Consider the following 14,585-nt stretch of genomic DNA (forward strand, 5'->3'; position numbering starts at 1 on the left):
GGATGGTCTTGATCTCCTGACCTCATGATCCACCTGCCTCGGTCTCCCAAAGTTCTGGGATTACAGGCGTGAGCCACCGCACCTGGCCTATTTCTTTAATCCTATGTTAAATGATTTAATTTTAAAGCTTAACATTTTATAGTGTGGTGGTTTTTTTACTGGAAACTGATAGATTCATGTAACTGTTCAGCTCATCGAACATGGATCAAATGTCAGTTACATACTCATTGAGCTTAGCGTTGGGGATATTTGTCATATTAGCTTGGCCAGTTACAACATTACAACTTGCATAGTTGTCATGTATTGCTTTAAAAAAGTTTTACTCTTTGGGGAATGTTTCTTTTTAACTGAGGTTAAGGTGAAATTCCCAATTTTATAGATATGCAAAGAATATAATTGTGCATAAACTAAAAATGCCAACTATCTCATAGGTAATAGCTTAATTATCTACTCAGTGTGGGTCTTTATTCCCAGAGGAGTGTATTTTCACATCCAGTTTTCATCTTTCCCCTCCAGTTGTAACCTTGCCCTATTGTATATCTGTTATAATGTTAGGAATCTTGTTAATATTCAATGAGTGCCATAAATAAAAGAAGCATTTAATTTTATTACATGACTTTTACCACAGGGTGTTGGTTGCTTTATTTCTGTCTTTTCTAGAAGCCTGTGACTATTACAATTTATTCTTAGAAATGGTATGAACCATTCCTATCCTTTCTTTGCTTCACTGCTTCTACTTGGTGCAGGATCGGAGGGCCCTGGACCATGTTTCTTGGTATTTACAACAGTAGATCACAAGCACAGCTGTATGGCGGGAGTCACCTTGGAAAGCTCATTTAAAACGTGAATTTCACTTCTTCTTTCTGCCTTCCCCAGCTCCCCCAATCAATCCAATAGGTCTGGGGTGAGGCCCAGGAATCTGCATTTTAATAATCTGGATATTCTAATACAATACGATCTTTGTTTAAGAAGGGTATTTGTATCAGAAACTCAATTGCTATAAACAGGAAGAGGAGCTATTCTGTCAACTAGAAGTTCAGGAATTGGGGGAGTTCTGAGAACTTCCATTCCTTGAGTAGTGATGAGCAGAACCATTTTTTCTCTCCTTCCAATCAGGTTTAGTGTGCTTGCCCTTAATCAGCTCGCAGTTGCTCTGAGTCCACAATGTAAACTATGGATGTTGCTGTGTTTCAGCTCACACACCTATGACACAGGCTCTTAAAGAACAAATGAGCTAGTGTCAGTGAAATATCAACACACAGTGAACTAAAAGGAGAATCACACTTATGTCACAGAAAACAAAGGATAGTTGCTTTTATGCCACTAGTCAAAACCAGAACTTTTTTTCTAGGCTTGTTCTAGCTTCATCTGGAAAGTGAACAGAAGGATTTCTTGATGGCATAGTACAGACACTGACACTTAGCATATAATCACATTTAATTACTCACATGTCATATAGTCTACAATAGCCACTGCACACATACCAGTCATTAGTGCTCAGCAATGACAAAAAATAATTGCTTCCACTCCTTGGCCAAACAGATCTATGGACCCAATACCAAATATTTTGTGTGTCTTACTGGACATCTTGCCAGACTTCTTTATAGGGAAAGACACTGACCCAGCTAGACCTTGGTGCTGCCATCTCTTGAGAATCAACTGTTTCTTACATTTAATCACTTCACATATCCTATTCTGCAATGATACTTAGCTGGTTTGTGGCCTGATTTGGTGAGTGTTTCAAAGAACTTGAATTTTTGGAATATGAAGACATGTCCATGGGTAACAGGAAACTGACTGCCTTTGTCTTGTCCCTACAGGAAGCAAAATAAAGGGAAGAAAAAGACTTTTTAGTGAGACTTTATATAGAACATTGATGATTTTTTCCTCCCAATCACCAAATACTACCTACAGTGTTAAAAGTTCACTTAAAAATATATCATGATATTTTTTGTTAAGTTGTTCAACAATGATGTAAGGATATATATTGGAATGACCTTTTCATTAAACCCAAGGAATAGTGTGGATAAAACAAAAACTTAAAACTACTGAGGGAGAGACTATATGGCTGAGGAATGATTATTAGTTTGATGTTCAAAGTGGAAGAATATCTCATTCTTAGGCAAAGAGTCTCTTGCGTCAAATCTCTTCAGCTCATGAAATGAAGCAGAAACTTGAGGCAATTATTTTATAGTCCAGATAAATCTGCTCCTTTTGACTGTGAATTAACTGAATACCCATCATGCCTGAAGAGTAAAGGGGGTAAGAGCAATAGCCCCATGTTATCTGAGGGATTATATCTTTTCATTTTGCCTACTTCTCCTTTTACCTCTAAAATATTACATAGAATTTAGACATTAACCAGGAGAAACTGCTCTTAGGAATAAATCTAAAGAACAGTGTTTAAAATGACTGCCTTTTCTTCATTTTTGTTGTCTTTTGTGGGAACAAAGAGGGTAGATAAGGCCGTAATTTCACTGAATGACATTTGGTGGCCTGCGTCTCAGAAAACACAGCTGCACCTTTTTTTTTTTCTTTTCTTCTCTTTCTTTCTTTTTTTTTTTTGAGACAGAGTCTCATTCTGTCACCCAGGCTGGAATGCAGTGGCATGATCTCAGCTCAGTGCAACCTCCTCTTCCCAGGTTCAAGCTATTCTTCTGCCTCAGCCTCCCCAGTAGCTGGGATTATAGGTGCACGTCACCATGCCGGCTAATTTTTGTGTTTTAAGTAGAGACGAGTTTTCGCCATGTTGGCCAGGCTCATCTTGAACTCTTGACTTCAAGTGATCTGCCTGCCTTGACCTCCCGAAATGCTGGGATTTCAGGCATGAGCCACCATTCCCAGCCAGGCCAGCTGCACCCTCTTTTGGGAGGTAGGCAGGCCAGTGCTTCCAAGCACTGGAATTAATAAAATAATAACAACCACTGCCACTTGGTGAGCAGTCACTCAACCACCTCATTTACTCTTCACAAAAACTATGAGGTATCTGCCTTTAAGATTCCCTTTTTACAGAAGAATTAACTGCGACACAGGACAAACTAGTAACTTTCTCCAAGGCCACATTGTTTGTAAATGATGATGGAGGTGGAATTTTGGTCATCTGATTCTGGAAGCTGCCTCCTTAAACTGCTTTCTGGATTTGGAAAAGGAGAGAATATATTTATTGTAATGAATCTGGTTTATCCTATCAGTAAACTGAATAACATAGCATTTCTAATTTTAACTGTTTATATGGGCCCTTGTCCCTAAGCTTGTGAACTGAAATTTGTTTTTCTAAAACACAGGAAGAAAAGATTGAATTTCTCTGTCAAAATTAAGAAAAAATTAAAATCCTGTCTTTAGTTTCTGGAAAGTTTTGATTCTTAGAAATATTGACATTGGCATTATGTTGTAAAATATTTTCGTGGTATAATAATGGAAAAGTTCACAAGCAAATTGGGTATGATATCTGATATGATTCAAAAGTCAGTGCAAACAAATTGGTTCTTGATAAATATTTGTAAAATGCTTTGAAAGCTATTAGTGAAGAAACTAATTTCCCAAATAATCAGAGGAATAATATAATGACATTTTACTTTACTAGTTAATTCCTGAGAATATAAAAGACACATTTAAAAAGGACTACAATAAAAAAAAATGCTCAGTTCCTACTCAATAGTTCTAGTGGATTTCATGCCAATCCAGTTGTTGATTTTAAGCCAATACTGGCTTTCTTCCTTTAATACAACCTTGCAATTGGCTCAATCTTTCAAATTAACTTTTACATTAGAAATGGGTTGTATTCTAAATAGTTCATTAGTTGGCAGCTTGGAAGTTGGAAAACATTTTACTTTAGAAAAATAATACCTCATAAATGTTGGTTAGGTTCCCATACTATCATAGAAAATAATATAAATTGAAATGGAAAAACTAATAGTACTATAATTCTCAGCATTATATGTCTGTGAGAATGGTTTAAGTGCAAAAAATAAAACATTATGATATATACACTGTATAATTTCAACATATGTGAACACAAGCTATCCATCTCAATGGTAGTTATTCAGGTAGTGGGATTATGAAGAGTTTTGTTTTTAAACATTTTTACTTTGTATATTGCCTCTGTATTTTGTAACTTTTTTTTTTTTTTTTTTTTTTTTGAGACAGAGTCTCACTCTGTCACCCAGGCTGGAGTGCAGTGGCCCAATGTCGGCTCACTGCAACCTCCGCCTCCCAGGTTCAAGCAATTCTCTGTCTCAGCCTCCTAAGTAGCTGGGACTACAGGCATACACCGCCACACCTGGCTAAGTTTTGTATTTTTAGTAGAGATGGGGTTTCACCATATTGGTCAGGCTGGTCTTGAACTCTTGGCCTCAGGTGATCTGTTCACCTTGGCCTCCCAGAGTGCTGGGATTACAGGTATGAGCCACCGTGCCTGGCTGTAACTTTTTTTTTTTTTTTTTTTTTTTTTTTTTGAGACAGAGTCTTGCTCTGTTGCCAGGCTGGAGTGCAATGGCGTGATCTCGGTTCACTGCAAACTCTGCCTCCCAGGTTCAAGCGATTCTCCTGCCTCAGCCTCCCAAGTAGCTGAGATTACAGGTGCCCACCACCACGCCTGGCTAATTTTTGTATTTTAGTAGAGATAGGGTTTCACCATGTTGGTCAGGCTGGTCTCGAACTCCTGACCTCAGGTGATCCGCCCACCTCAGCCTCCCAAAGTTCTGGGATTACAGGCGTGAGCCACCGCGACCGACACCTGGCTGTAACTTTTTTTATGATAAACATTTAGTGCTGCTATAGAACTGGATATATATATATATGTATATGTGTGTGTGTGTGTATATATATATATATATACACCTACACACGCATTTTTTTTTAAGGAAAAGGACATATCTCTGCCATTCTTCTGTTTTCCTTCTTTGAAGACACATGACCAATGGAACCCAATGATTGAGTATTCATTTCTTGTTTCCATATCCCACATTTGATCTATAAATAAATCTTGTTGGCTCCACCTTTGATGCACATCTAGAAATCACGTCCACTGTTAGCACACTTGGCAAAGAAATGATCCCCTCTTGCCTAGATTATTTTATAGCCTTCGGTCTGGTCTCCTTGTTTTCGATATTGTTCTCTTAAAATTTTTCACAATAGGGTTTCCAACCCAAGAACTTTTTACAAAATGAAAAGAACATGTTATCCACACAAATTTATTTACAATAAATCCAGAGTCACTGGAATCGGGTGGAAGGCCACCCTTGGCTCTCTGCCTACCTGTCCTTCTGCACACCAGCTTGCTCACTTGTCACACCAGGCTCCTGGCCTATCCTTGAACACACTGGTAATGCTCCTACCCAGGGCTTCTGCATTTGCTCTTCTCAATGCCTAGAGAGTTCTCTCTTTAGCCTTGATCAGGACTCACTCTCTCTCTCCCTTCTTTACTCAGATGGAAAGGCATTCTTTGGCCATGGTATCAAACATTTCATTATGCTCCTCTAACCCTTCTTTATTTGCTTTATTTTTTGCTTTAGTACTTAACACCGTCTAACATAATATACACTTTATGTATTTGCATGTTTACTGATTATCATGTTGCAAAGAAATAAGCTCCACATGGGCAGGGGTTTTTGACAATTCGGTTTCCTGCTGTATCTGCAGGGCAGAGAATCCTGCCCAACATGCAGCACACCCTCAGGATATATTTATTGAATGAATGAATGTAATAAAAGTATAAAAACCTAGACTGAAAAGATAAAAACTAAACTCATGATGACATTTGCCCCTGGGAGGACAAGGGAAAAGTTATATAAGACTTTCTTTATTGGTAACTTTCTTTCTTTCTCTCCTTCCTTCCTTCCTTTTCTTTCTTCCTTCCTTTCTTCTTTTCTTCTTTTCTTCTCTTTCCCTCCCTCCCTTCCTTCCTTCCTTCCTTCCTTCCTTCCTTCCTTCCTTCCTTCCTTCCTTCCTTCTTAGAGGCAAGGTCTCACAATGTTGCCCAGGCTGGTCTCGAACTCCTGGGCTCAAGGGATTTGCCCACCTCAGCCTCCAAAAGTGCTGGAATTACTGGCTTGAGCCACCGCACCTAGCCACATTTTATTTCTTTTACATATAAAAGCATCTGAAGAAAATATGATAAAACTTTTTGAATCTATTGGTGCATGTAACATTAATTTCTGAATATTTACAGAAATATTTTGGAATATTTTGGAAAATATTTACAGAATATTTTGGAAGTTTTCATAAGACATTTATTCTGGCTTTCCAATAATTTCACGATAAAGCATATATTCCTTAGCATTCCACGAGTGGCCTTTAATGATGAATCCTTCTCACTTCTCCATCCTCATTTATTTTACTACTTTTAGTTTCTCTCAATGGCATGGCTTCTTCTATCCTCATGTCTGTTTCGTTCTACTTGGGATGACCTTTCCATTTTTCTTTGGCTAAATCTAGTAGTCCTTGGTGACTCCAGTTAATCTCCCTGCTCCTATGATAGAAGAACCTTCTGCAAGGGAAACACAATTTTCATCCTGTCTTTGGAAATCCAAATAAAGCTGATTCAACCTTTGTATCCCATATCCTGTGGGAAGTCCAGTGCCCTTTCCAATATTTATGAGAATTCCTACAGGCCTCTTGCTTATGGTTATCTCTTGATTTGCTTTCCTGCCACTGCTGAGTTCGATGGTGCTCTGGGTCTCTCAACAATCATATTTTTTGCATTTTCTCTTTCCCGTGATAAGCTAATAATCATGAGACCCAGGTCCCCTCCTCTTGATTTTCCTCCTTCTACTCACACAAGACAAAGACAAGTAGAGATCTTGCTGAAGAGTTAGGGCCTCACTGGGAGTTGGAAGGTAGGGATGCAGAGTGTGGGAGAGAGGGGGCAGTGCATGCTCCTGCACACTTGTGCAGATAAATTAGGCTTGGTGTTAGAGGACTTGACTCTACCACTTCAGGAGCCACTGGCCAAGTTTCCTCTAACAGACCCTGGCTTCTTTTTCTTTTTCTTTTCTTTTCTTTTGTCTTTTTTTTTTTTTTTTTTTTTTGAGATGGAGTCTCACTCTGTCCCCCAGGCTGGAGTGCAGTGGTACTATCTCGGCTCACTGCAACCTCTGCCTCCCAGGTTCAAGTGATTCTCCTGCCTCAGACTCCCAAGTAGCTGAGGTTACAGGTGCAGGCCACCACGCCTGGCTAATTTTTGTATTTTTAGTAGAGACAGGGTTTTGCCATGTTGGCCAGGCTGGCCTTGAACTCCTGACCTCAAGTGATCCAGCCCGCCTTGGCCTCCCAAAGTGCTTTCTTGACTGTTGTCTCACATCCCTCCCATTCTCAGGCTGTTCCAGCTCTCTAAATACCAATTCACATATTTTGGAGAGCAAATTGGTTGTCTCTTTGTCTCTTGGCTCTTATGAGTTATGCCTAAATAATTTTTTAAAACAATTTCCCCTAACGCCCACTAAGGCACCTGCCTCCACCAGAACAGCTGTTCTCTGAGAGGAGTTCTGCATTCAGCTCTTAAAGTAACTGTGCCTACTCCCTGAGATGCACTTTATTGCAGTAGATAGTTTACTTGTGTGCCTTTGTCACTAAATGAGAGTTTTGAATGTAATGGCTTACTTTTGCTGAATCTTGTATCACCAGTGCCTGGCTTAGGATATGATCACTAATGCTTAATGAATAAATGAATACTAAGTTGTCCAGTTGTTAGAGGCATCTATTAGAGGGTGCCATTTAACCTCAAATAAATTTGTTACTTTAAATTCCCAAAATGGACATAGGTGATATGGAAATTATTTATATGCTATTTGGTTTTGTTTCCTCCACTAGATAAGACCTCATTTATCCAGGGGGAAGTCTCAGTAACCAACTCAGCATGGGCCTATTCACCAGCTTGAAGTGTATTGTACATTACCTGCAACCACAAACATGCTCAGGAGAAGCTCTTTGGCTGGTCCTATTGCTGGTGAAAGAATCTGTGGCAAACACCTTTTCTTCCATGTCTTGCTTCTTAATTGGAGAACATGCCAGTGACTTCAGTGTTCTCTGAGCTTCTAGAATTCTGCTCTTTGGGTGACTTTTCCCAGATTTCCAGGGATCATTTACAGCAGATGAGCAAACTGATGATGAAATGGAATAGCATCTAACAATCATGACATTGCCTGTACAAAAGACACAAAATTCAACTTTAAAAATTCTACCCTAATGACACTCACAAATGAAAAATGATAGAATTTTATTGAAACTAACTAGACAGAACTATTGTTTCTCATTACTTTTTTGGCATAAAAGATATCCATTTGGCCTGGCGCGGTGGCTCACGCCTGTAATCCCAGCACTTTGGGAGGCCAAGGTGGGTGGATCACAAGGTCAGGTGATGGTGACCATCCTGGCCAGCATGAAACCCTGTATCTACTAAAAATACAGAAATTAGCCAGGCGTGGTGGCGGGCACCTGTAGTCCCAGCTACTCAGGAGGTTGAGGCAGGAGAATTGCTTGAATCCGGGAGGCAGAGGTTGCAGTGAGCCAAGATCATGCCACTGCACTCCAGCCTGGGTGACAAGAGGGAAACTTCGTCTCAAACAATCAAACAAACAAAAAGCATTCATTGATTTATTTTACAAATATTAATTGAGTGCCAACCATATGCCAGGATCTTTTTTAAAAGATGGGAATGTGGTAGAGAACAACATAAAATTCCAGAGTTCACCTTCTTATGTGGAAGACAGACAGTAAACAATAGATGATAGAATTCACATAGTAATACATTCTAGGAAGGCAAATAAGGCTGATGAGGACAAGGGGATAGAGACAGATGCAGGAAGGTGTTCGGAGGCTATTTCAATTGTGTGGCCAGGGAAGACCTTTCTGAGAATACAGCATTAGAACAGGGGCTTGACATACATAGATAATAAAAATAGACCTTAAAATTGGGAGAACATGAATCTCCCAGACATGCCAATTCTTGATGGACCTCTTACTCCTGATTCTAGAAGAACAGGCTTATCCACAGTGTCTGATCACCTGAATGGCCACAGGAATTTAACAGGTTGTTGCTAACTGGCCTATGATTGCATGTCTTGGCCTTAGTTGGGACAGTCGTTAAGAGGATGTCTATTGAGTGAGAGACAAACGCAAAGGAGACACATGGCAAAGAGCAAAGATGCATGGTGTGGGAAATTGGAGAGCCCCTGAAAGAGATGGAGAGCTTTGTGGCTTTAGTTTCCAGGGACTTCCAATTCAGTTTCTATTCATAGAGTCTCCCAATAAACTCTTTCCTTGAGGTAAATCAAATCTTCCCTGTTTTTTTTTTTTTTTAATAATGAAAACATGTTGATTAAAAGGGCTTTATTTTAGAGGCTCTTGGTATGTCTGAACGCCAGCTCTTACACTGCATTAACTCTGTGATCTGGAGCTGGTCTTAAGCTCTACTTGGAGGTCTGGTGATTATCCAACATCTACTTGCGTGTCCAGTGTTGTCCATGTGGCTTACAACACTGATCTCATGGGTTGGTTTTCATTTTCTGGAGCACTTTATGAGTGATTGTGGAATCTTCATTCTTTCTCACTGCAGCTTTGCCATGAACGAGCATGAAAGCGTAAAAAAACCACTGCATTATGGGTAGGCTTTGTGAGTGCCAGAAGCACAATTATTTTTTATTTATGTTTGCTGACTGCTTCTGGAAAAAGCAGACAGAAAATCATTATGGTTATTTCAAAAGGTGGAGGCTGTTTCGGCTTTTTGTAGAACAGAAGACTGAATTGTAGGAGAGGTCTAGGGAGAGTTTAAGTTCAAATCTGTTTGAAGTGATTAACTACAAATATTATTCATAAATTATCTTTAAATGCTCCCCTTGGTCATGATATGTAACTTCCATAATTATCTAAAAACAGATCTGTGACTACTTACAAACATAAACGTTTTTATTTAGAAGGATTATAAAACAATCCCTTGATACTGAATCGTAGGAAAACACAACAGGAAATTATGCTGATGATAGCAAAATTACGTTTGTTTTTACTTGGGACCTACAGTTAATTTGGGAGTGATTAGCATATAGGCTTATTGTTCATCTCCATGGGTCACAAAGGGTCTGTGTCCTTCAGTTTCTTATTAACAAAAAAGATATTCAGCACAGCATCACAGGCTCATTAGAACATTTTCAAAGATCACAGCCAAATGCAGTTTATTTGCCAGCAAAGGATGTGAGCAGAGAATCAGAGGTCCAGCAATGCTGTAAAGGGTTGTTTCTTTTATCTTTACAGCGGCAAATTGCTTCAAGTTTCCACAGGGCAAGAGGGGCCGGGAAACATCTCTGAAAGCACTGGCTAGATTTCATATCTACCAAATATTTATGCACTATTACAGATGTTTCCATGAGCATTTACCCAGCAAGGATTCATTCCGAGCAGGCACTCTGCATTCTCAGTATATTTTATCACCACACAGCTGTGTCTGGGCTGTAGCGTAGCTCTGCGTCCTCGGGTGACTTCAGGGGAAGTAGGGTTCTCCACTCACAGAGAGCCTCACTTTATCTCACCACACATACCAAGGAACACACGGAGGAACTTTTAGCTCTAAGTGATCCACTTCCAGGTCCTCTTTAATTATTCCCTTTCTTAAAGTGAGACTCATATTTCTGATTTCACATTATTCTTTCTGAAAGAATAGGTTTATGTATTTTTGTTTCCAAAAAAGGATTGGAGAAGTTGGGTAAGATAATCTCTATGAGGCTTATATTTTCAACTGCAAATAAGGAAATTTTTACTGGATGATCTCTTCCCTCCCTCCCTCCCTCCCTCCCTTCCTTCCTTCCCTCCTTCCTTTTTGATGGAGTCTTGCACTGTTGCCCAGGCCAGAGTGCAGTGGTGCAATCTCAGCTCACTGCAACTTCTGCCTCCCGGGTTCAAGCGGTTCTCCTGCCTCAACCTTCCGAGTAGCTAGGACTACAGGCATGTGCCACCATGCCCAGCTAATTTTTGTATTTTTAGTAGAGACGGGGTTTCACCATGTTGGCCAGGATGGTCTCGATCTCCTGACCTCGTGATCCACCCACTTTGGCCTCCCAAAGTGCTGAGATTTCAGGAGTGAGACACTGTGCCTGGCCTCTAACATTCCTTTCTAGTAACAGATTTCTATGATTCAATTAATTGTAAGTATGAATTTCAATTGACGTTGGCAATTACTATTAAAACTACTGATAAAAACTTATGCTCAAGTCAAATAATAATATTTTTCTGACATGTCCAATGATATTATGACAACTATTACTTAGTAATTTACATTGAATCTTACTTACACTATCTTTACTCCTCTCAACAGCCCTGTGAGGTAGATTCCATCATTACCTCCATTTTACAGATGAAGAGAGTGATCATGAAAAGCTCTACATCACTCTGTATTCATAGAATCACAGGATTTTGCAGTTGGAATAGGACTTGGAAGACATTTAGCCCAATCCACTTATTTTTACATGAGGATGCTAAGATCAGAAAGTTTATGTGACCTGCCCAGTGTTGAACAACTAGGAATTCAACCCAGGTGTCTTCATGCTCAGGACAATGTTCTTCCTACTTACATTACTTGCTATTATAATAGCACATAACATTTAAGAAACAGATAAACATCATTTAAAGTAACTCAACAGGACTCCCAAGTGCAAATCTAAATCACATTTCTTTCTGTGTTTTATTTGTGCAATAAGCAAGGTTTCCTACAATTTTATCAAATATTTTTCACCAGTATTTTTTTTTTTTTTTTTTTGAGACAAGGTCTCACTCTTGTCACCCAGGCTGGAGTACAGTGGTGCACCCTTAGCTCACTGCAGCCTCAAACTTCTGGGCTCAAGGAATCCTCCCATCTCAGCCTCTCAAGCTCTCAAGTAGCTCAGTTTATAGATGTATGCCATCATGCCTGGCTAATTTTTTCCTGGCTAATCCTTTTCTTTTCTTTTCTATTCTTTTCTTTTCTTCGTAGAGATGGCGGTCTCACTATGATGCCTAGGCCAATCTCGAACTCCTGTCCTTAAGTGATCCTCCTGCCTTCGCCTCCCAAAGCGCTGGGATTACAGGCATGAGCCACCATGCTTGGCCTCACCAATCCTTTTCAAAGTTAATGCTAACATTCTTATTGGAAATTACCACCCATATGCTGAAGAAGTATGATATCAATTATGCGTTTAACTCTTATGAATATGTTCTAACCTCCTCTAAGATTGATGATGTTTAGACCCTGAGAATTTAAAGGGCAATACTCTGTTCTTTGAACTGTGTTAATACATGTTTTAAAATAGGACAGTTAGTTCTAAGATGCAACTTACTTTTCTGTTAGGATAAGTCCCACAGAGAATAGACTTGAAGGATTGTTGTTTATTTTTGGAGCAAGGCGGTGGTTTTCAATGGTGGATGGGGTGCGATTTTGTTCCCAAGGCAACATTTGGCAATGCCTGGAGACATTATTGATGGTCATAACTGGAAGGGGAAGTGTGAGTACTCCAGCATCTAGTGGTTAGAGGCCAGGGAAGCTGATAAACACCCTACCATGCTTGAGATGACCTCCACAGTAATTATTCAGTCTCAAATGTCAGTAATACAGAGGTTGAGAAACCCTCAACTAAGCAAATATTATAAATGTCCACATCCTTTTTTTTTTCCAGCAAGAGAATGTCTAACCTCCTATAGGTTACTCTTTCACAGTTTTATTAAATAACCAGTAGACAGTTACTCAATCCAGAGTTGTACTTATGAAAAAGGAAAAAGACCTGGATTGGAATCTGTTTTCAGCTTTCAAATATAGGGTCTCATTAGAGAGACACATCTCTAACTGCGAGAACCAACCGGCAAATATGACCTGTTCCATTGTCAACCTGTTCAGAGCTTCTTTTTTTCCCTTTTTTTCTTTTTGAGATGGAATCTCACTCTGTCGCCAGGCTGGAGTGCAGTGGCAAGATCTTAGCTCACTACAACCTCCGCCTCCCAGGTTCAAGTGATTCTCCTGCCTCAGCCTCCCCAGTAGCTGAGATTACAGGTGTGCGCCACCACGCCTGACTAATTTTTGTATTTTTAGTAGAGACAGGGTTTCACCATGTTGGCCAGGAAGGTCTCAATCTCTTGACCTCATCACCCATCCACCTTGGCTTCCCAAAGTGCTTCTAATTGGCAGTGCCTGAAGCTTTTGACAGAGGATTTTAAGAGTTTTGAGTATTTAATTATGTATATGAATTATTTTCTTTCAATATGGTGTGTGTAGGCAGGTATTGACAATTTTAATGTAGAGTATATTCCTCACTCTGCTGATTTCTGACCCCATGTGTAATCTTCACAGTCAAAATATTTCTCATAAAATGTGAGAGATTTGATTTTTAGAATATATCAAACATCGACTCTGTATCTTGAAGTCTTCAATCTGTATAGCAGGCTGAATTATGTGCAGTATTCATTCATACAGGACAATAAAGTTATTAGTAAAACATGGATAGGAAATAGTATCTGCCATTTGTTGTGCCTTGGCCAGGTGCAATACTAAGCATTTAGTTCATATTACTGTAGTTAATCCTCACAACCTTGTGAGATAGGTACTATAACACTTCCAGATGAAGAAAACAAAGATTAAAGAGGTCTAATCACTGGCTTAGAGTCAAGTGGCTGAAGTGGTCAATTGGCAACCATATTTGTTGACTTTGACATCCATTCCCTTATCTGGTGTGCAGTACTGTTCCAGCCTTATAAGTGTGCGTGCCGTTTGACATACACACATTCAATGTGCTATTATGCAGCATTTAAATGGCTGAAGTTAAAGAGGAAAAAGACCACATTGTTCCTAGTGTGACTGATTTCCACAAACCTGTCTCTCTTATCTTTCCCAGCAAATATGGAAGTAATTTTAGTGTTGCTATAATGTGTTGCTTGAAGATGCTAAAGCCATTTTTGTCTAGGGATTCACAGGTAATCTACTAGGAGGAAAGGGATGAAACCCACCACCGTTATTACCAAACTATACAGTTATCTGATCAGCACAATACACTTAACTATTTCACGATATTTGCAAAATGGGCACAGCCCACAAGAGCTCAGAATGTTTGGGTACCTTGGTGTTCCTGCACTGCTGGTGCTGCATCAGTGGAAACGGCACCCTGAAGGGTTGCTGGAGATTGTCCTGGCGCTTCCTCCTCCCTTTCGTCTCCTGATTCTCTCCCTGAGCCTGAGGCTCTCTGACTACTTGCAGTGAGTTTCATCCGGAGGGCTTGATTCTCTTTCTCCAGTTTGTGGATCTCTGCCCGCATTTCCTGGATAAGTCTCATGAGCTGGATATCAGCTTCCATTGTCTCTTCTCATGTCGCTCTAGTTGGCTTCTTTGGGAGAGTCAGGTGGACTTTTCCTCATGAGCCCAAAACACAATCTACTCAGTGGGTCTGGCTGATCCTGCTCATAAACCTTTCCAAACAATAGCTGTCACTCTTCTCTGCGCCATCTTTCAGCACCTGGGGGGTTAGGCTGTCAAGGGAGGTAAAAGATCTTCCATGAAGTATTCATTCTGGGTTTTGTTTTTCAAAACAGAGATTTTCTTTCTATCTTTCATTTCATGTCAATCCACAGTTCTAGAATAT

At 39.8% G+C, this 14,585-nt stretch overlaps 1 protein-coding gene across 1 annotated transcript; it reads right to left on the minus strand.

Annotated features, from left to right (window-relative positions):
• Positions 1–1,690: 1,690 nt before the first annotated feature.
• Positions 1,691–14,300, minus strand: CCDC195 (coiled-coil domain containing 195). Its single transcript, XM_055109441.1, has 3 exons — positions 14,066–14,300; positions 7,895–8,141; positions 1,691–1,814 (listed from the first exon to the last, which is right to left on the minus strand). The coding sequence occupies exons 1-3, from the start codon at positions 14,298–14,300 to the stop codon at positions 1,691–1,693; spliced, it is 606 nt and encodes a 201-aa protein (XP_054965416.1).
• Between the last annotated feature and the right edge of the window lie 285 nt (positions 14,301–14,585).

This window comes from Pan paniscus, chromosome 13 (genome assembly GCF_029289425.2).
Source record: "Pan paniscus chromosome 13, NHGRI_mPanPan1-v2.0_pri, whole genome shotgun sequence".
Classification (NCBI taxonomy): domain Eukaryota; kingdom Metazoa; phylum Chordata; class Mammalia; order Primates; family Hominidae; genus Pan; species Pan paniscus.

Excerpts from the sequence above, each read along its gene's own strand:
- CCDC195 (XM_055109441.1), bottom strand. The coding sequence starts at position 14,300 with ATGGAAGCTGATATCCAGCTCATGAGACTTATCCAGGAAATGCGGGCA. Across the intron at positions 8,142-14,065 it reads AGCAGTGCAGGAACACCAAG|GCAATGTCATGATTGTTAGA; the intron begins GTACCCAAACAT and ends TCTTTTGTACAG. Across the intron at positions 1,815-7,894 it reads GAGCATGTTTGTGGTTGCAG|GGACAAGACAAAGGCAGTCA; the intron begins GTAATGTACAAT and ends TGCTTCCTGTAG.